At 48.2% G+C, this 19,848-nt stretch overlaps 1 protein-coding gene across 3 annotated transcripts in view; it reads left to right on the top strand.

Annotated features, from left to right (window-relative positions):
- LOC147461969 (uncharacterized) overlaps positions 1-19,848 on the top strand; it is a 75,849-nt gene that overhangs the window by 13,009 nt on the left and 42,992 nt on the right. The window contains exons 2-7 of one of the 3 annotated variants that reach the window (XM_086502223.1): positions 16,960-17,026; positions 17,160-17,203; positions 17,414-17,469; positions 17,553-17,645; positions 17,799-17,852; positions 17,940-17,987. In XM_086502223.1, the coding sequence (XP_086358349.1) occupies positions 16,971-17,026; positions 17,160-17,203; positions 17,414-17,469; positions 17,553-17,645; positions 17,799-17,852; positions 17,940-17,987 (351 nt within the window). In that variant the 5' untranslated portion in view covers positions 16,960-16,970. Of the gene's footprint in view, positions 1-16,959; positions 17,027-17,150; positions 17,204-17,413; positions 17,470-17,552; positions 17,646-17,798; positions 17,853-17,939; positions 17,988-19,848 lie in introns of those variants that run through there. The other 2 variants (XM_086502218.1, XM_086502231.1) reach the window with 2 other exon arrangements.

Below are 19,848 nucleotides of genomic sequence, written 5' to 3'. Positions count from 1 at the left end.
GAGGGAAGAGCCACACAGGTGGACGGTAGTGCCATCTGAGCACACCCTGGACAATGGTGTAGAAAGGCCCAGGGCGCCAGAGTCGAAGGAAAGCCTCGCGGCGCTCCCGCATGCGGTCGGAGCTGCCCTGTAGTCCCTCATGCTGTCCTCTGAGAGTATGGATCAGCTCTAGCCAAAAGTCACGAACAGTCTCTGCTGGTGGCACAGGGCGAGCCTCAAAGATGCAGAAACAGCAGGCCCGCCAAATGAACCAAAGTGTGAGGCCATTGATGAGCTCCCAACACTCCTCTCTCTCACTGCACCACTCCTGTGGAGTAAGCTCTGTAGCAGGCTGGAGTGTAGGTCGCCCCCCCTATATCACTATCATCCTGCTGGTGGAAGATAGCTCAAACTGAAGTGCCGGGCCCGTGAGAGTGGACCAAGCCGCTGCCCCCCAAGTGTACTATCGAGCCGTGGAGAGAGTAGGCATCAGCCGAAGAACTCGTAGCCACACCTGCTGGGCCAAGGGACAGTCCCAAAGACAGTGACGCTGACTCTCCACCAAATGGTCACAGGTTGCACATGCGACCGAGAGACCACTATGCACTAGCCAGCTCCCTACTGTTGTAGCTCTGTGTGCGACCAGCCACTGAAACAAGGTGACACGCCTCGGCTGTATGGAGTCCCACAACCTCTCCCAAAAGACTGCCAAGAACTCGACTATGAGACCCTCCTCCTGCCAATGACGCGCTGCAGCGGGGCGGGCCTCTCTGTGTGCTACTAGTATATGACGTCCCAGCCGAACAATGTACTGAAAGAAAGGGACTCCTGGGTGGTCTGCAGAAGAGAAGGGGTCCCTCCATAGCCACTCACGAGGATCCCATTGTACTCGTGCCAGTGGACAACACTCCCAAGCCCATAGCCTTCAGTGTCCAGTCTCAAGAGTTGCTGGGTCAGGGTCTATGATGCAAGTCCTCCCACAGATGCCCACTACTCGGATCCTCTGAAAACAACACTCTACTACCTGCGGGGCCTCTACTGCAACTGGCTGTAGTCGTCCCCCACCCTGAAGCTCGAAGAACAGGGCTGGGACAGTCTCTGAGCAGGCCCTGACTGAGATGAGAACCTCCAGTCGTGTGAAGGCTCCCATTCACCGGGGTGTTATTGGCTCGAGAGGTGTGAGCCACTCAGCTGGAACTGACTCTGAGATGTCCTGACACATGCTCTGCACCCCTCTCATGCCCTGTAGTTGGAACCCCTGCACCTCCTCTGACAAACCTGTGAACTCTAGCCAGTCACCTAGGGACTGTGCTGGACCTGCTGCCATGGGACCCCAAGAAACATGAGGCCGACTACCAACCAAGTGGCCTCTCTGAGTGCTAACCATGGGGTTTCAGACGAGGGGCTGCCGTAGGCGCTCCTCCGTGCACGTCGGATGTCTCTGCTCCAGGCCACGCCGTAAGAGCTCCCAAGATTGAAGCAAACTCACAGCGAAGCGGTCCTCCATTCTCCTACTCAAACCAACTCTGCTCATCTCTGTAAAGATCCATCTGGTCGAAGGTTGCCAAGGGCCTCCTGACTGAGGCACCCTGGCACGAAGCCTCTGCAGCAAGAACTCCTTCCAGGGCTCCTCACCTGGAAGAAGTCCTCTGACTATGAACTTCCCAAGAAGGGCTCTGCTCTGCTGTGCTGGATCAATGATCCCAAGCCCTCCCTGAGAACAAGGAAGCGTGATGACCTGCCAAGCCACCTTGGCTCGGGCTATCTGAGTGTGACGTCCTGACCAAAGGAAGTTCCTGATCAGCCTCTCTACCTGGCAGATACAAGAACTCGAGAAGATCGAGCAGGAAGTAATGTACCACATAGTCGCCAACAACACCTGGTTGGCAACTACTACTCTGCCAGCAAGAGAAAGTCGTGCTGAGCTCCAATGTAACAACTTTCTCCTGATAGACAGGAGAAGGGGAGCAATCTGTTGCTCGGGAGACAAGTCCAAACCAACCTGACAACCCAAGTACCGAACTGCAGTCCCTGGGGGAATTCACCTGAAACCCTCTCCTGGCATCCAATCTGGCACAGGAGCACTACCAACCGAGAAAGCCACTGTCTTTCTCTAGTTGATCAGTGCGCCCGATGCGCAGCAGAAGATCTCCAAAGCCTGCTCACGTCTGTGAAGATTGGCCTCCTGGCCATCTAAGTACAAGGTTGAGTCATCGGCAAACTCAGCGTCCAGTAGCTCATCTCCCCGAATAGGGAGTGCTAAGCCCCGTAGACCAACTTGCTATGACACCAAAAATCTGCGCATCGCCTCCGCACTCTGTCGTATGCCTTGTCAAAATCGAGAAGAAGAATCACGAGGTCCTCACCACGGAGCCGTGCCAGAAGCCTCTCAGAAAGTAAAGATGTTGTCAAGGATACTGCGTTCCTTGACAAAACCTGTCTGAGTCCCATGTATAAGGCTCTCTAAAAGTGGCTGAATCCTCAAACTCAGAGCCTTGGCAAGAATTTTGTAGGCTGAGTTGAGGATGGTGATGGGGCGCCACTGTCGAATCTCATCCAAGGAGCCACCCTCCTTGGGAATGAGGTAGATCAGGCCCTCACTCATGCTGTCAGGCATCACTCCTGTGTGCAAAATGTACTGAAAAGCACTACAGAGATATGGGCCAAGCAAGTCCCAGTACTCCAAGAAAAAGCTGGGAGTCAACCCATCCTCACCTGGACAGCTACCACGGGGGAGGGCCCTAAGAGCCGTGTGCAACTCCTCAAGCTGAAGTGGCACCTCTGGCCTCTGACGCATCTCCTCAGTCACAAGACATGGCATCTGTGCCCAAACCTACTCCCTGCATGCATCCTGCCGCTCTGATTGGGGCTCAGTAGACAGTAACTCACGATAGAAGTCAGTAGCAACTGCACACATATCCTCGGGCTCACAAGCAACTGACCCATCGGGCCTCCTCAACTGACTGACCTTGGCATGCGAGTGCCGAGGTCCCACTGTCTCAAAGAAAGTACCAGTCACTCTATCACCCTTCTGAGTCCACTGAGATGCCTATCGGTGGAAAGTAAACTCATGTCACCTCTCCTCTATGCTAGCAAGCTCCTGTCGAGCCTGCTGTAGCTGCTCCTCCAACCAAGGACTGTCTGGATGCTGCTCCTGCATCCTCTGTAATGAAGCAATGCCCCGTCTGAGATGCTGCTCCGCCTCTCTCGCTGCAGCCCGGCGAGCCAGAGACTCCTGAAGAAAAAAGTGGCTAATTTGAGCTAGGCCTGAGGCCACTCTGTCAGCAGGAGAATCCTGTCTGTCCATGCCCTCTGTCCAGAGAGCCTCTACCCTCTCTCTAAGTGCTAAGTCCAACAAGACCCTCTCTGGGATGCGGAGCATCGTGCTCCCACTCCTCTACCCGTCTGCCACTGTGAGGATCACTGGTGCATGGTCCGAGAAGGAGGTCCCTGTAAGGATGCCCACTGATCCTCCCAAGTCACTGAAGTGGTCACTAGTGTAGAAGCGATCTATCCGCGATAGATTCACTCCTTCCACTCTACGGTCCGATCTAGAGAAGGAAAGACTGTCTGGGGGCCTCACAAAACCGGAGTGCTGCCATGTATCCGAGACCCTCAAAGTCATACACAACCTCTCCCAAGCTGCCAACTCAACTCCATGCACAGTAGCATGGCTGCCACCAATCCTGTCAGAAGGGTCCTCCAACGTGTTGAAGTCCCCTCCTATGCACCAGTGATCTGCCTGTGGTGGCAGAGACTCAACAATCTGTGACCAAAACTCTGCACGAGCACTCGCCACATTGGGCGCATAGATGTTCAGGAAACCCACAAGGCAACCCTGAACCTGTATAGTAATCCACTAAGCCCTGCCTGGCACAATAATCCCTCTGCCCACAATGGCCTGCTGTCTGCAATGAGTCCGCAATAGTCATACATACCCCACCCTGGATGCCTCCAGGTCCAAAAGCAGCTGACCAAAAGGTATCATATCGTCCACGCAAAAGCTGACCACATTGTCAAATGCGGCTCTCACACAGATGGTGCTCTTGAAGCATAAGGAGATCAATCTCTCCTCCCACAAGGCAACGTTGAAGCTCCTAACGCAATCGGCCCCGCTGACGCTGAAATTGGGGCCCACCTATTCCATGCACGTTCCATGAGACGATCCTCATGGGGAGCGAGAGAGAACAGATGCTGCCGCAGCAGCTAGACGGGCTATCTTCGAGGCTGGCTTGGATGGGGAGTAATCCGCATCCGAGCGTCCTCTAGATAGGCGTGACTGCAGTGAAAGCCTAGCCAAAGCCTAGCCAAAGCCCAAGCAAAGCGAGCCGTGCGTGCGCCAGATGTCAATGCTCGTCAGACCACGAGGGATAGCTGCAAGGGAAGATGTCTGTATCTGCAAAGGGGGCCGTAAGAAAGGCTGACCCTCTCTCGCTAGGCGACTCGTGGCAAAGGCGCTGCCAAGAGATCTCCTAGCCTCCGGAGAAGGCCCTGCCCCCTGGGTCGACTGTGGAACTGGAGTAGGAGGGGGGTGAGAAGGAGCTGGGGGAAGTGGTGGAGAAGAGGGGCGGGAGGGGGGGACAGATGTAGAGGGGCGAGGTGGAGAGGCGACGGGAGCAGAAGGCGGGGGGGAGGATGAGGAAGAGGGGGGATCTCCGAGGAAGCCCATTGTCCTTGCGGCGCTTTTACCTCTTGCCTATCAAAGTGATGTTCTTTCACCCGGTAGAAGAACTTGTCTAGAGAAGGATTTCCCGCTTAGATGCTTTCAGCGGTTCTTCCCTACCAACTTAGCTACCCGGCGCTGTTACTGGCACAACAACCGGAACACCATAGGTTGACCTAACCCAGTCCTCTCGTACTAGGGCAAGCTTCTCGCAGTTCTCTAAAACCAACGGTAGATAGGAACCAAACTGGGGGGGGGGGGAGAGGCTGTCGAGGGTGAAGCTGGGGTGGGGGCTGGAGCAGGGACCTCCTCCTGCTCAAGAGGACCAAAGCGTTCCCTGTGGGAACCCACTGCTGCTGAGTAGGCGCATGAGGGCCACTCTGAGTGCCAGGCTGAGGCTGTGGCCCCTGTCGTCGTCTACCACAGGCCGGCTGCCACCCCTCCTCCGCTGGAGCCCCAGGCTCGAGGGTGGCTCTGCATGTGTGCGTTGTGTCGCTGGCTGTGGCTGCGGGCTAGTCCTGGCAGGCTGGAACTGAGGCTGTGGTGCAAGTTGAGGCCTCCTCCATGGACAGGCCTTCGCTAGATGGCCCATCTGTCGACAAATGAAGCATTGGTTCGGGAGACCGGAGTACTCCGACCTCTGTCTAAACCAAACCCCACTCACCCGAGGCAAAAGGATAACCTTCGGTAGCGTGTGGGTGTCTCTGACCAAAACTCGAACTGAGGGAATGCCAGCCGCCTTGGCAGCTACTGATGCTGCCGTACGAGGTGTCTACAGGACAGTCCCAATGGCTGAGCCAATCCTGGATAGAAGCGGTAAGTACTCCCTCCGTAAACCCGGAAAGTAGACCGAGATGGGGATGTCTGCCTCCTCTACTAGAACATCCGAAGCCGGGTCAAAACCATGTCTCCACTATCGAAAGTGGGCACGTGCTTCTCGGATGGTCAGTGGAGTCATGGCTATGGCCTTGGACGCCATCTCGGAGGTCTCAAACTCAATCTGATAGTAACCCCGTCCGAGAATCTGTACATCCAAGATCTTGTCCACCTTTGCGAGAAGGCGGGCCTAGAGAAGGTCACGCAGCTCTCCTCTGCTAGGTCGGGTGCCGAGAATCTTGCAGATGACCGAAGTCGCCTGCAATCGCTCTACCTCTGCGGCAAGGCTCGCTTGCTCTGTCGGTGAAAGAGCAAGTCGAATGGTGGGCTCAGCGGGGTCGGGCGAGGGGGCTTCGGGCGAGTCCCTCTGTGGCGAAGCTGGAGCCTCCATCTGTGTCTACTGCTGTGACGTAAGAAGAGGGCGGCGGGAGGACTCTGCAAATAGGCGCGCAGAGCACTGCCCCAGAGGAGACTCAGTGCTGAAAGAGCCGACTTGCAGGGAACTGTCGGGATGAAAGAAAGCGGACGGGCGGGCGGGCGGCGGGCGGGGGCGGCTAAGGCGGGAGCGCTGGTAGCAGCGGGTGGGGGCGGTAGGGGCGGCAGTGGTGGGCACGGGCGGCAGCAAACGGGCAGGGGCTGCAGCAGCGGGCGGGGGCAGCGAGGGCAGCGAGGGCAGGCAGGCAGGGCAGCGGGGGCAGGCAGGGCAGCGGGGGCAGGTAGGGGGGGGGGGGGGGGGATGGCGCAGCGAGGGGGGAACAGCAGCAGCGAGCGCTCCTTTGATGCTTCTTAGTCATGCTTCTTTCTTCTTCAAGAATCTCCATGGCTCAAAATTCCTGAAACCATTTCCAACACAAAACCATGAACATATCTATTCCATGTAAAGTGACTGGAAAAAATCTTGTCTTCCTCAAAGACTGTGCATGCAATGTAGATGAACAATTAGACGGAGTGCCAAACCGTTCACCACACACACGCAAACAATGAGATCGAATCTTTCTCTTATGATCTAAAGCAATCAACTGTGGCAATTCACAACGGAAATGCCCATGTTTGGTGCTCATACTTTCATGTGCTCTTTCTACAAATGTGTCATGCCAAGGAAGAAACATGGAATGTGACTTCCTTGAATGCATACTTTTCAGCTTTTCATGAACAATCCGCATACATTCGTGCTCATTCATGAGTGAAACGTGCTCAACATACAATATGTCATGCCTAGTAAAAGGGATCACATAAAGACACTGACTAAAATATAGGAAACGATCACGAATGAAACACTCGATCAATGCGTGCGTACTAATCATGCGAACACATTCCTGAGGGGGTTCTTTGGACCTAGGCTCAAGAGCCAAGATCGATCCTTCGTGATTGATCGAATCTGCAACGAGGTTAGCTTCGCTAGAAAAAGCATCAACTAACTAACTCATCATCCTTGTGAACAATCACGGCATCTTCATGCAACTCATCATGCTTGTGAGAAATCACATCTTGATCATGCAAATCATCATGCTTGTCATTGTCATGCAATTCTTCTTGCAAATCATTGTTACTCAAATCATCATGCTCATCATTATCATTCAAATCGTCATCATGCAAATCATGTGTGTCATGTTTTGGAGAAGAAGAGAGTGAGAGAGTCTCCTTTTCCTGAATCCGTTCAATCTTCGACTGCACATTTGCAATGAGAGAGGGAGAATGAACAACTTCCTCTCCACGAATGACAATGGGAGAGTCACTTTTGGCATTCAAAGTGAATGTATTTTCCACCCAATCAATAAGCGGGTTACACTCACGAGACCATCGAATGCCCAAAATCATATCACATCCTGAGAGAGGAGAGACAAAAAATCTTCTACGGAAAGCAGCTTGTTGAATTGTCAACAACACACCAAGACACTCTTTCGTGATAAGAGAGTCCATACGGGGAGCGAAGCCAGAGACCTCGAGAGGAGATTTCTGACTAACCTCTAGACGGGCTCTTCCAATAAGAGAGGGACTGATCACATCATGCATACTACCTAGGTCAAACAATATGGCAAAACGCTGCCCTGTCATATGACCATAACATTTTATGAGAGACTCATCAATGGGAGGGTCAGGAGAAACTTGGGGCACACTTGTGTTATCATTAATTGCATTGACAGAGGAAGTGGGTTCTGTGGATTCTTTAGATTCATTAGAGTCAAGCTTAGGATATGTTCTTTTTATGTGACCCTCAATGTGACAATGAAAACGACGACTTTCCTTAGAATAAGTGCTTTGCTCTTCCGACGTGATGTATCCTCCTAAAATTCCTTGTGCTACCTTTTCATCTGGAGTAAGCTTAGGTTTAGCATTTATGTTAGCCTTACCCTTAGGTTCATTGGAAGAATTCTTTTCTGAGAGACTATTGGAAGGTTGGTTAGAAGAGTTACCGTTCTTACCGTTCTGAGGGTTCTTAGAAGTCTGAGAGGTACTTGTCGAAGTCTTGTTCTCCTTAGGCTTCCCTTGTTGTGCTTCATCTCGTGGATACCGCCTTGTTGAGATCGATTGAATCGAGCACCTCGACATCGTACTTGATATACTCGTCCAATCCATAAAGGAATGCCTCTTTGCGCTCATCATCCGACTTGCGTAATTGGGTACCTAGCTGCAAAACACGATTAGAAAAAGACATAACTGGTATACCATTTTTCTTGAGAGCATGCCAATCGTCCTTCAATCTTTCGAGGTACTGAGGTGGCATAAACCGCACCTTGAGCTTGTCTTGGAAGTCAGCCCAATTTAAGGAAAGGGACATGAATTCGTCGGCTTCCTCTAGGTGCGCGGCTAACTGTGCCTCTTGCCATGCGTGGTACCAATTGATGGCATCACCGACAAGGTACATGGCTGCCGTCAAAACTTTGCTATTTCCTGTCTTCTTAGTTGTCGCAAAATACGCATTAAATTGATGCAACCAAGAATGAATAACGTAGCATCCTTCTTACCATCATACTTACTGAAAGTCAACTTTTTTGTGACTGGGTTGTTGGAATCCGCATCGTGGCTTGCGCCACTTGAGGAACTCCCACGATCTTTGGCTGGTTTGGACTTCGAGGCAAGTACTTGTCGAACAATTCTTGAGTGCGGAGGTCTCTTTGAGCCTCACGCTCGGCCTCCAAGGCCGCTCGTTTTGCTTCAGCTTCCTCTTTTCTTTGTGCTTTTTTTTTCTTTTCGTTCGTCGCGCTCGCTTTCCAAGGCAATGCGAGTCGCTTCTTGTTTGGCCATCATGTCCATCATCGTCTTGACCACCGCCTCCATAGGATTTGGTACAATTCGTGGCGTAGATGGTTAAGGGGGAGGGTCGGAAAAACCTCTTTGTGGGAAAAATTCTTCGTCGCCTCTCTCATGCTCATCACCTGTATGCGAAGTATCCATTCCGCTTCGGGTGATGACCATGCACTATGATCTTTGGGTCTTAAGTTCACAAAGAACTTGGGTTCTTGAGGGTCTTGAGGTTCTTGAGGGTTTTCTTTCACTTGCAATCTGTGTTTGAGAAGGATCTTCTCTTCACCCGAGTCCTACTCTTTTCCGCGGGCACACCCCTTAGTGGCCTTGCTCTCACGCCAAGGTTGCTTTTTCCCACCTCATGTCGATTGGCCGGCTGCTAAGTGCACGGTCCGCTCTCAATGAGTGAAAAGAGGCACAAGGGGAGGCTGGACAAGCCCTTCTTTCCTTGGATTCCTGTCACTCTTCAAAAACACGATTAGGAGTCGACATGCCCAAGCGAACTTGGGTTCGTGCGACCGCAACAAGCAAAAAAATTCTTGTGATTCTTGTGGTTCTTTCCTTGAGTAATATAGAACATTGCCAAAGCTCTGATACCAATGTAAGGTGCAGCGGAATGAATGTTGTTCTTTCTCAAGATGAGTGTTCCATATTGTGCTCAAGGTTCCTTTTTGTTCTTATGGAAGGGAGAGCTTTCCGTTCTTAATCAGAGAGTGCTATGATCACAAATAAAGTGAATGGACACTGTGCGTGCATGTGTATGAGACTGAGAGAGAGAGAGAAGAGAAATACGACACCAAGACGTTGTAAAAACCTCCTCCGAAGGCCCCATTCTCGTTGGCAAGAGTGGTCTACGATTGATTGCACAAACTGGTACAAATTTGATGCATGTGACCGATGCAAGTCTAGGCTAGATCGATGACGACGATGGGGATGGCGAGACCGATCTAAGGGTTGAAATCCGCTACTCTTTATCTACTGTCCAAAAACGATGATAGGCTGAATTCTGCTGCGGCTGAAAACGCAAGAGAAAACGCTGAATTTGCTGGTCTTTGTCGCTGAAAATCTACTGATCTTTATGGCTGAAAACTGTCGGTGCTTATCTGCTGAAATCTGTTGATGCTAATGCTGAAAACGCCATGCACAAAGGCTGAGTATGCAGGTGTAAAAACGCTAGCAGGCTGGATCTACTGGCGATTGTGTCCTTGATGAAAAACGCTAATGCTTGTGATTGCCGGTGGTGATGACCTGATGGAATGCCAAGCTGCGGGACTGCAGGGCGATGCTGATAGAAAACGCTAGGGAGTTGCTGAAGGGAAATCGCCCATGAGAGGGAGTCTTGCTGAGAAGTTGCCTGTTGAGCGATGGAGCTCCTGTTGCCTCTTCTGCCAATTAGTGCTAGTCTAGGTTTGCTTATATACAAACTTACTCAATTTGCCCTACTTACTTTCCAACAAAAGTCACTTAAAAATAATAAGTGAAAAATGTCAAAAATAGGGAAAATAGGCTAAATGCACTGGAAAATTCCCCTGAAGGATTCTGATGGATTCTAATGGGAATGCTTATGATCATGCTGTGTGCAACCAGAGGATATGCATCTACACTAAGTGTCTGGGCATGTACGGTCTGCGAACAGACTCACAAAAGTGCCAGATCACTTCTAAATCTAGACTGACTGGACTGACTGAACCCTTGCCGTGCTGTAGCTTGTCCACGGACACATGGGGGCGGGGGGGGGGGGACAATACATCTTCTGGTCCCCAATGTGGTGTCTAAATTTTCTCTCTTCTTTTGTGTTTTCTTTTTCAAGGAGTGGGATTAAATAATTGTGATAAGAGTTAAAGTTGCACTTCTTGTCCTGTGTCAATGGCTTTGGGACTGGGGGAAAACAAGTGTTGCTAAAAGAGGGGGCAAGTAGCTGGGCTGAACATATGGTGAGACCAAAAGAGCGCTGCTGGTATGCTTGACTGAAAGGGTTGGATAGAATGTTGCAGGGTGGGAGCTACTCGATAAAAGTGTTGGCTGTTGGAATTAGGGTTGCAGAGAAACACACACAGCTTGGAGAAGACGAAGGAAGCTCAAGGCACACAATAGAGAGTGTGTTACTTAGTGTGCAATGGAAAGATAGATAGCCCTAGAGTGATGGGCGTATATACAATGCACGGGGGAAAAAACCTCCTAAAGAGGGAAAAAATGCCCCGGCGGTCCTAGTGTGTTCACACACATCACTACCACATGTATATGGTAACAAATCCCCCCTGGAGTGATGCGGTGAACGAGAGCTGGCACATGAGTAAAGGGAAGTGCCATGCCCTGAGGACAGGATCAGTCCACAAAGGGGAGTAAGCCCAAAGCTTTGCGGAAAGCTTCAAGCTTCTCACGAGACAATGCCTTTGTGAAAAGATCTGCAAGGTTGTCCTGTGTTGGCACATAAGCCAAGCTGATCTCTCCTGCTGAGAGCCTCTCCCTGACATAGTGGTAATGCACCTCAATGTGCTTTGTGCGAGCATGAAAAACTGGGTTCCTCGCAACTGCCAATGCGCTCTGACTGTCAGTGTAGATAGTGTTGGCAGTGTCCTGTCCAACACCCAAGTCAGCCATAAGGCGTCTGAGCCATACACACTCAACCGTAGCTGTGAAGACTGCCCTGTACTCAGCCTCACAACTCGAAGTGGCCACAGTAGGTTGCTTCTTGCTCAACCATGATATACATGAACTGCCAAGTATGAAACAAAAACCACTTGTGGACACTCGCGTGTCAAAACAACCAGCCCAATCTGAGTCCGAAAAAGCATGTAAGTCTGGCGGCAATGATCCCCCCTTGGGATAAAACAAGCCAAGATGTAAAGTGCCACTAAGGTAGCGGAAAATCCTCTTGACAGCCTGCCAATGCTTAGACCCTGGGCTATGCATAAATCTGCTGACCTGCGAGACTGCAAACTGAATATCTGGCCTCGTGTTGCATACATAAATGAGGCAGCCAACAGCAGTTTGGTAAAGAGTGACATCAGCAGGATCGCCAGCATCATGTAGACTCAACTTCAAACCTGTTTCCATGGGAGTGGCAATAGATTTGCAATCCTCAAGTCCAAACTTACATAGCAATGTCTCTATGTAACTTTTCTGACACAAGGCAATACCACCATCACACTGCTTAAACTGTATACCCAAGTAATGATGCAACAGCCCCAAATCTTTCATCTTGAAAGTAGCATTCAAATCAGCCTTAAATTCAGCAATATGTCTCTCATTTGGTCCAGTGATCAGCAAATCATCAACATAAAGAACCACAATGAGAAATACATCATCCTCACGCTTTACATACAATGTGCTTTCTGTTGGACTGTTACGAAAGCCTCGTTTAACCAAATGAGTGTCAGCTTTCTCATACCAAGCACGAGGAGATTGCTTCAACCCATACAAAGCCTTCTTACATTTGCACACTTTGTCCTCTTGTCCTTTTATGACAAAACCGCGAGGCTGCGTTACATAAACTTCCTCAAATATGTCACCATTCAAGAAAGCAGTAACAATGTCTGATTGATGTACATCCCAACCAAAATGAGCTGCCAATGCACATAGAAAACGCACAGTAGTCATACGACAAGTGGGAGCAAAAGTCTCTTCATAATCTATGCCTTTTTGTTGTGCATAACCCTTTGCAACAAGTCGAGCCTTATGGCGATCGATCTCACCATCCGGCTTGCGTTTCAACTTGTAAACCCACTTCGTACCAATGGCCTTTTTGCCAGGAGGCAAATCACATAAAGTCCATGTGTCATTCTCTATAAGTGCATCATATTCTGATTTCATGGCAGCAATCCAATTTTCTGAATTCTGTGCTTCATCAAAAGACAGAGGCTCCTCAACATCATGTAAACTAGACACAGCCAAAGCATAACAATCTAATGCATAAGATGCATGGCGAGAGCCTGAACGAGTACGACTAGATAAAGGTGCATCCAATTTACTGTCACGCAAAGTGTGCACCAGCCATTTTGGCATACCTCTAGCCTGCTCATTTTCAGCCCTTTCCTCATCAAGTACATCATGTACATCTGCATCAGTAATAGGCTGTTCTAAAACATTTTCAGAAACCCCCATAGGCTGTACATTTGCCTCATTGGAACTTACATTCGTATTTCCACCACTGAAAAGAGGCAACAAAGTGTCATAAATGTCCTGTGAGCTTACATTACTGTCTCTAGTACATGACAGCAAGGGTTGAACAGAATCTTCCACAAACACTACATCCCGTGAAACCAAAATACGTTTTGTTTGCGGATGATACAACCTGTAACCTTTGCTTTCAGCACTATAACCAACAAAAATACATTTGACAGCCTTATCATCCAATTTTCTGCGCTGCACTTGTGGCACCAAAGCATATGCCAAACAGCCAAAAACACGCATGTGCTCAATAGAAGGTTTTCTATCATGCCATGCTTCATATGGAGTAATAGACTGCAAAGCTTTCGTAGGACACCTGTTAAGTACATAAGTGGCACACATGATGGCCTCAAGCCAAAAAGAATGCGGCAAAGCTTGACTTTTGACCATACATCGTGCCATTTCCGTTAGTGACCTGTTTTTCCTCTCAGCAACACCATTTTGCTGAGGTGTATAAGGCACTGTACATTGGTGTTTTATCCCACGACTAGCCAGAAATGCATTAAATTCATGAGACATATACTCCCCCCCTCGATCGGAACGGAGGGTGCCCATAGTACATTTTGAGACATTTTCAGCCATAGCCAAAAATTGTTTGAAGCACATAAAAACTTCGGACTTCGCTTTAAGCGGAAATACCCACGCATGCCTGGAGTAATCATCAATGAAAGTCACGAAGTACAGGTAATTGCCCAAGGACGGAGTTTGCATGGGCCCACAAACGTCACTATGCACAAGCTGCAACCTGCATGTGGCCCTAACTGAACCATCCTTTGGAAACTTAGAACGCTGCATTTTACCCAGAATACAGCCTTCACAAACATGTTTGATAGGTGCTTCAAGAGGCGGCAAAGAAGCAACCATATCAGATTTCTGCAAACGCAGCAAACTGGCAAAATTCAGATGACCAAAACGTGCATGCCAAAGTTTTGCATCTGAAATAGCCCTTGAATCTGCAACAGCATTTGCAAAATTTTGTCCACACTTGTCATACAAAGTGAGCTTATACAGCCCACGGCACAAAAGCCCAGATGCAACAATTTCATCACCAAAACTGAGATCATGAACTGTACATCTGTCATCCACAAATTTGACTACAAGTCCAAGTCTAGCAAGTGCGGATACAGACAAGAGATTCTTCTTGATCCCAGGTACATAAAGTGCATCAACAAGTGTGAAGGAACTGCCATTAGCAGCAGTGAGCACAATCTTTCCAACTCCCTGAACTGGATAAGAGGCGTTGTTGGCACAAGTGACTGAATTCCCATGAGGGACAGACTCGAGAGAGGTAAACAATTCACGATGTGAGGTAATGTGCTTTGTAGCACCACTGTCGAAATACCACACATATGAATCTGCAGCAACTGACAAGCATGCATCATGGACAACAGGATTGTAAGTGCACTCTGCGCTAAAAGCCCATTCTGCATCAACATCAGCATCACAATCTCCTTTCACAGAAGACTCAACAATGGCTGCATTTGTAGTGGAACCAGCATTTGCAGTGGAACCACCCTCTTTCTTCTTAGCCTCTTTGGCCTTCAACTTAGGACACGACTTGATCAAGTGATCATTGGCTTTACAATAATGGCAACGCATCTTCTTTTTGCCCTTATCACCAGAATTGCCAGACGAAGTGCTGGCAGCAGAAGCATTAGGAACAGAAATTTTGCCACTCGCAGCAGAACCATAAGAAGTGGCTGCATTACTGTTACCACCCTTTCTTTGAGAAGCAATAAAAGCCTGTTCAACTGCACGCTGCCTAGTCCTGTTTTTTCTAGAAAGTGACTCTTGCAACAGCAATGTGCATAATGCATCAAACTTGACAACTTCAGGATTTCCTTGGGTCATCAGTCTCCAAGTACTAGCAAAAGTCTGGTAGGAATCTGGTAAGGCATCAAGAACAGTCTGCACAAGGGAACTGTCAGAAATGACTTCACCTGCAGAAATGAGTTGCTCATTGATATCCTTGACACTAGCAAGGAAAGTGTCCATATCATCTTCCTCATGCATAATCTTCGACTCTAGCTCTTTACGCAGCAAAGCAATTTTAGCCTCATTGCGGCTTGCATAAAGACCTGCTAGAATATCCCAAGCCTGTTTTGCAGATTTTGCTGAACGGATGTGAGGAATAATGGTGCGCTTCACAGACAACGCAATCAATGCATGAGCCTGCGCATCCTTAACATCCCAACGAGCTTGTTCTGCTGTAGGCAAAACAACTCTAACAGCTGCAATCCTTGCAGCAAGACCTGCAACATCCTCAATATCGCCTACATCTTCAGAACCAGGACGTACATCAATGCCCTGCACAATGTTCCAGACACCTTTTGACACAAGAACGTGTTGCATCATATAAGCCCACATAGGGTAGTTGTCCCCATCCAACCTGTCCTCAGCAGCAAACATCTTGAACACATCTGTGTTGTTGTTGTCAGCCATGGTAAATGCTGCACCTGATGTGAAAACTGCCCGAAAATAGGAGAAATGGAGCGGGAACAACTTGTGCTATATAGCACAAACCGTAGAAGACTATAAGGCACCTGTTATGCAGAAAACGGCACTGACAGAAAATATGCACAAAATGACGAAATAACCTGTGCAGTACTGCCCGTAGTGGAAACGGAGGCCGAAATGAGCCCAAATCAAAATTCTGAGCAGACCGAGCTCTTCGAGTTCCCCCAAAAAATTTGTCGACCTGCGAACGCTTGCCAAAGCTCACTGAAATCGGAGAAAGTGAGCAGGCGTGTGCTGGAGCAGCTGGCGACTAAGCCCGGGAGAACGTGACCTGCTCTGATACCAATTGTTGGAATTAGGGTTGCAGAGAAACACACACAGCTTGGAGAAGACGAAGGAAGCTCAAGGCACACAATAGAGAGTGTGTTACTTAGTGTGCAATGGAAAGATAGATAGCCCTAGAGTGATGGGCGTATATACAATGCACGGGGGAAAAAACCTCCTAAAGAGGGAAAAAATGCCCCGGCGGTCCTAGTGTGTTCACACACATCACTACCACATGTATATGGTAACATTGGCTGCATAGTTAGAGCTATGCCAAGACTTTGTTGTATCTGTCTTAGCCCCTTGAGATAGTAGCAATCCTTGTCCTCACGAACGCCTTTACAACAAAAATGACAATGCTGCATGCTGAGGGCATCTTGATGGGGGCGTAATTGTATGAGAAGTGCTGCACCAAACTTGGGTCCTTGGTTCATGGCGTGCCCAGAGCTCTCATAACTCCTTCACTAGCTGATCCATTCATTCAGAGGCCTTTCATGACGCAACGACTATGGTGGACCTTTCTTCCTGAAGAGCTCTCTGCAACTTGAGTGCTTCCAACTCTCTGCGCAATGTTACCAATGGATCAGAAGCATTTTCAGAAAAGACAAATTGGGGAAGATCACCAGAGATGTCATTTAAGAACTCTTTTGCCCCTTGTATCCTGGTTTCTACATCAATGAGTTTGTCGAAAGTAAGTCTTGTTTCAATGACCCCCTCAGCTTTTGTTGTGAGGCCTTGGGAAGAGCCGTCTCCATCTATTTCTACATCAAAAAGTCATCAGGCTTTCATGACGCTTTTTCTACGATAGCCTTGCTGGTCATGAGCTCCCCAAATGTCTCACCAGTTTGGAATATCATATTTTCCAGCTCATCGAGGGACTAACGGGGCATTTTCTTGATACTCCCCATAAACCATGTTTTTGGATCTGTTTCTTGATGTTTTTTGTGTTGACCATCATCGCCAGACATACAAGGAGGGCTTGAACTAGCTTGAATTGTCCCAAAATAGTCTTCTGTTTAGCAGCATGTCATTATCTGTTAGATAGGTGTTGCAATTAATGATCTTAGCCAGCATACTGTACAATTTGCACATTTTTATTTTCTAAGATTAGCCAAGTTCTGTGCTCAAGACCTGGTACAGTGCCCTCTTTAATTGATTGTATAGCAGCACTTATTCCGTTTTAAGGTGCTGTTGTGCGTGCAATTTATCAATTTGGATGGCTCTTTTCATTTCATGGCTCCTAGGTTACGAAATCATGCTGCGCTCAGCATCTTTTGGCTCATTGATTTCACGTGACAAGAGAGATGCCAGGTATTTGAAGTCTTTAAATTCACTAAGCCAGTTTCAGAGCAGTTTTATCAGTGGATAAGAAAGAGGTGACAACAGTGAAGTGGGCATTAAACTATTTTATCAAAACTGTTTGCACATCCTTGAGAATTGTCAGATTGGGACAGCAAATGCCGAGGACAGCCAGCCCTATCAAGACAGGTTAGAAGTTTGAAAAAAAAGGAAAATTCTAAAAGTCAGTAGTTGCCTTTGGTTCATGGATCTCGGGAGGAGGGATATATCCACGCTCAATATGTGGGAAGATTTCACTTAGATGGCCATTTTCAAAGAGCACTGCTGGTGCATGCATCTCAGAGCTTCACAAATATATCTATAGAACTGACCTTATCCTATTCTTTATTGATTTCACAGTAGAATGTAGGGGAATACTTGTGCCAGAGAGTCGTCTTCCTGTGTGTCTCAATGAGGTTATTTTCCTTACTGCAGCCATGTTTTTTAATTGATGGCGTGGAACAAATTAAGGATGTTTGATTGATTTCTATCCATACAGGTTCCCACAACACAGAGAAGTAATGACGTACAAAAGCTTCCAATAGTTGAGGAGCTTGAGAGAGAGAATCGGCACAATCTTCTTTACCTTTTTGTAAGCTGTTCAATGTTATCCAAGTAATAGTAAAATTAGTCTCAGACCCTCAATACTTAAAAGACCACAGTGAATGGGACTTTGAAAGTAAGAATGTGAGGCCTTGTAGCAATAGTGCTGACTATTTATTTTTTACTTCAATATTTGATTTAGGAGGGGTGTGTGGATCTTTGGCCATTGACTTCTGTCCTTTCGTCTGCTTCAGAGGTTTGATAGTGATGTTTCTCTACGAAATTTAATTTCGTTAGGGATGACATTCCACATACACATGAGAATTTATGCTTTTAATTGTAGGTGTTTGAAGCTGATCTGCTTTGGGACCACGATTCCTTACTTCAGGAGGTACAAAACAATGCTTTTTATTCTTAAACTATGCATGTGACAGCAATGGAGCGTATTCCCGAGACAGTGAAGACTTCTTTACGGCATCTCTGCATACTTTATCTTTGAAAATAAGGGCTTGTTTTTCACCCGATGCGAATGCTTATACCAAGTATCTGGTCCTAGGCTTGGCAACATGCACTTGGGATAGGTTAAGCTTTCTTTGAGGCCAAAATGGACAGATGAGGTTTTTTTCTTTTTCTTTTTCTTTTTCTTCAACGCACCGGAGGGCCGGCAGGGGGAGGTGCTTATCCCTTCCACATATTAGCCATGAAACATGGCCGGGCAAGAGCCACGCGTAGGCACCACCATGGCCACCTACTTGATGCACCACATGCTGGGAACGATGGAGAGAACTCGCAGCAACCAGCTAGGAACCTCCTCCTCCGGTGACCCACCCCAGGAGGAGGATGCACTCGAGTGTCCAAGGGAAAGAGCTCTAGCAACGTGAATACCAGGTGAGCACAAGGTGTCCCTCTAGAGGTGACCCAACAGGGGATTTGAACCCACAACCGGTAGGTTGAGAGGCCAAAGCCTTACCGTTAGACCACCTCTTTGGGGACCAGATGAGATAATTTTGAAGGTTGATTGAAACTTCAAGAACGTTTAGGATAATGTAGAGAGAGAGAAGATGTAATGTTAACGCCCACAAAAACATGAAAGACCGATGCGATCAAAAGTTTACACAATCACGTACGGCTTGATACAACAGTCCGAAATAAAACAGGACCAAAGTAAGAAAGTGGGATGGGGCAAAAACCTAAAAGTACAGCAGACTAGTGCACCTGAAAGCAAAGGTGGATGAGGATCCAAATTCTTTTATTTAGCTATAGCCTATCATTTTCTAGGCAGTTGCATTTTAACATTGACAGAAAGGAAGCAAGTAAGAAACAACAAAGTTATTTTAATTTCCTGTAAATTTTCGAGCTGGCATATTGACATTCGTCCCATTACATTCACCTGGCAATGTCATAATTGGCATTTAAAAAAAAAAGACTCTACATCCTGGCCTTATTGACTGCCCACGTGACCACCTGCCATTGCTGCTGTTGACATTTTCTTGCTGCTGTTGTCCACACAGTGCACCCACTCTTAGGCTCAATACAGCCTAAGCCCACTGCTTGCTGTAGGTTCTAGTGGGGAAAACCTCTCCTGAAGAGAGTAAAAAGTCCCCGGCAAGCTAAGTGGAGAGAGGATGACAACAACCTTTTAAAGCTAGGCACTTCCACCAAAAGCACACTCCTCAACTGTATATCAAAAACCCTGAACCACCAAAAGCCACAAGTTGGCTTATGCCCACTGATTGGTATCCTTTGATAGCAAAAGGCAATGGATAAGCAGAAGGGAAAGAGCAGTCGATGGGAAAAGGTGACGGGGAAGAAATACCTCACATCACCAAGAGAGTACAGGAGGCCAGAAGGAGAGTAGCGAAGCGCTACACTTGAGCAGACAAAGAGTTGTCAGCTAGTATAGGGATCAGACAAGGAGCTATCAGCCAATATAGAGATCAGTTCACTTGTTGATGGTGGCTCCGAAAACCAGAGCTGGTAAGGTACTCCAAGAATACAATGAAGGAGGCTCTGATAACAACGACCATGTGGAAAGGGTGCTGTAGAATCTTGGTAGAGAGAGCAGAGGGGAGTAGCAAGCCAGCATATCAACAACCCAAGAAGGATGGCTGGAATGAATGGATCTTCCAAGGATCATACGCCCGTAGATGATCAAGCTGATGTCGAAGATACCGTGTACTGCAGCAGTCATTGAGAGACCGCATGGACCACCATTGGATGGTGTCTTGGCAGGATATAACTTCATCCTCTGT

This window comes from Adiantum capillus-veneris, chromosome 3 (assembly GCF_014529385.1).
Source record: "Adiantum capillus-veneris isolate H3 chromosome 3, ASM1452938v2, whole genome shotgun sequence".
Classification (NCBI taxonomy): Eukaryota; Viridiplantae; Streptophyta; class Polypodiopsida; order Polypodiales; family Pteridaceae; genus Adiantum; species Adiantum capillus-veneris.
The sequence above is the reverse complement of the archived record's forward strand: the minus strand, read 5'-3'. Positions and strand labels throughout refer to the sequence as shown.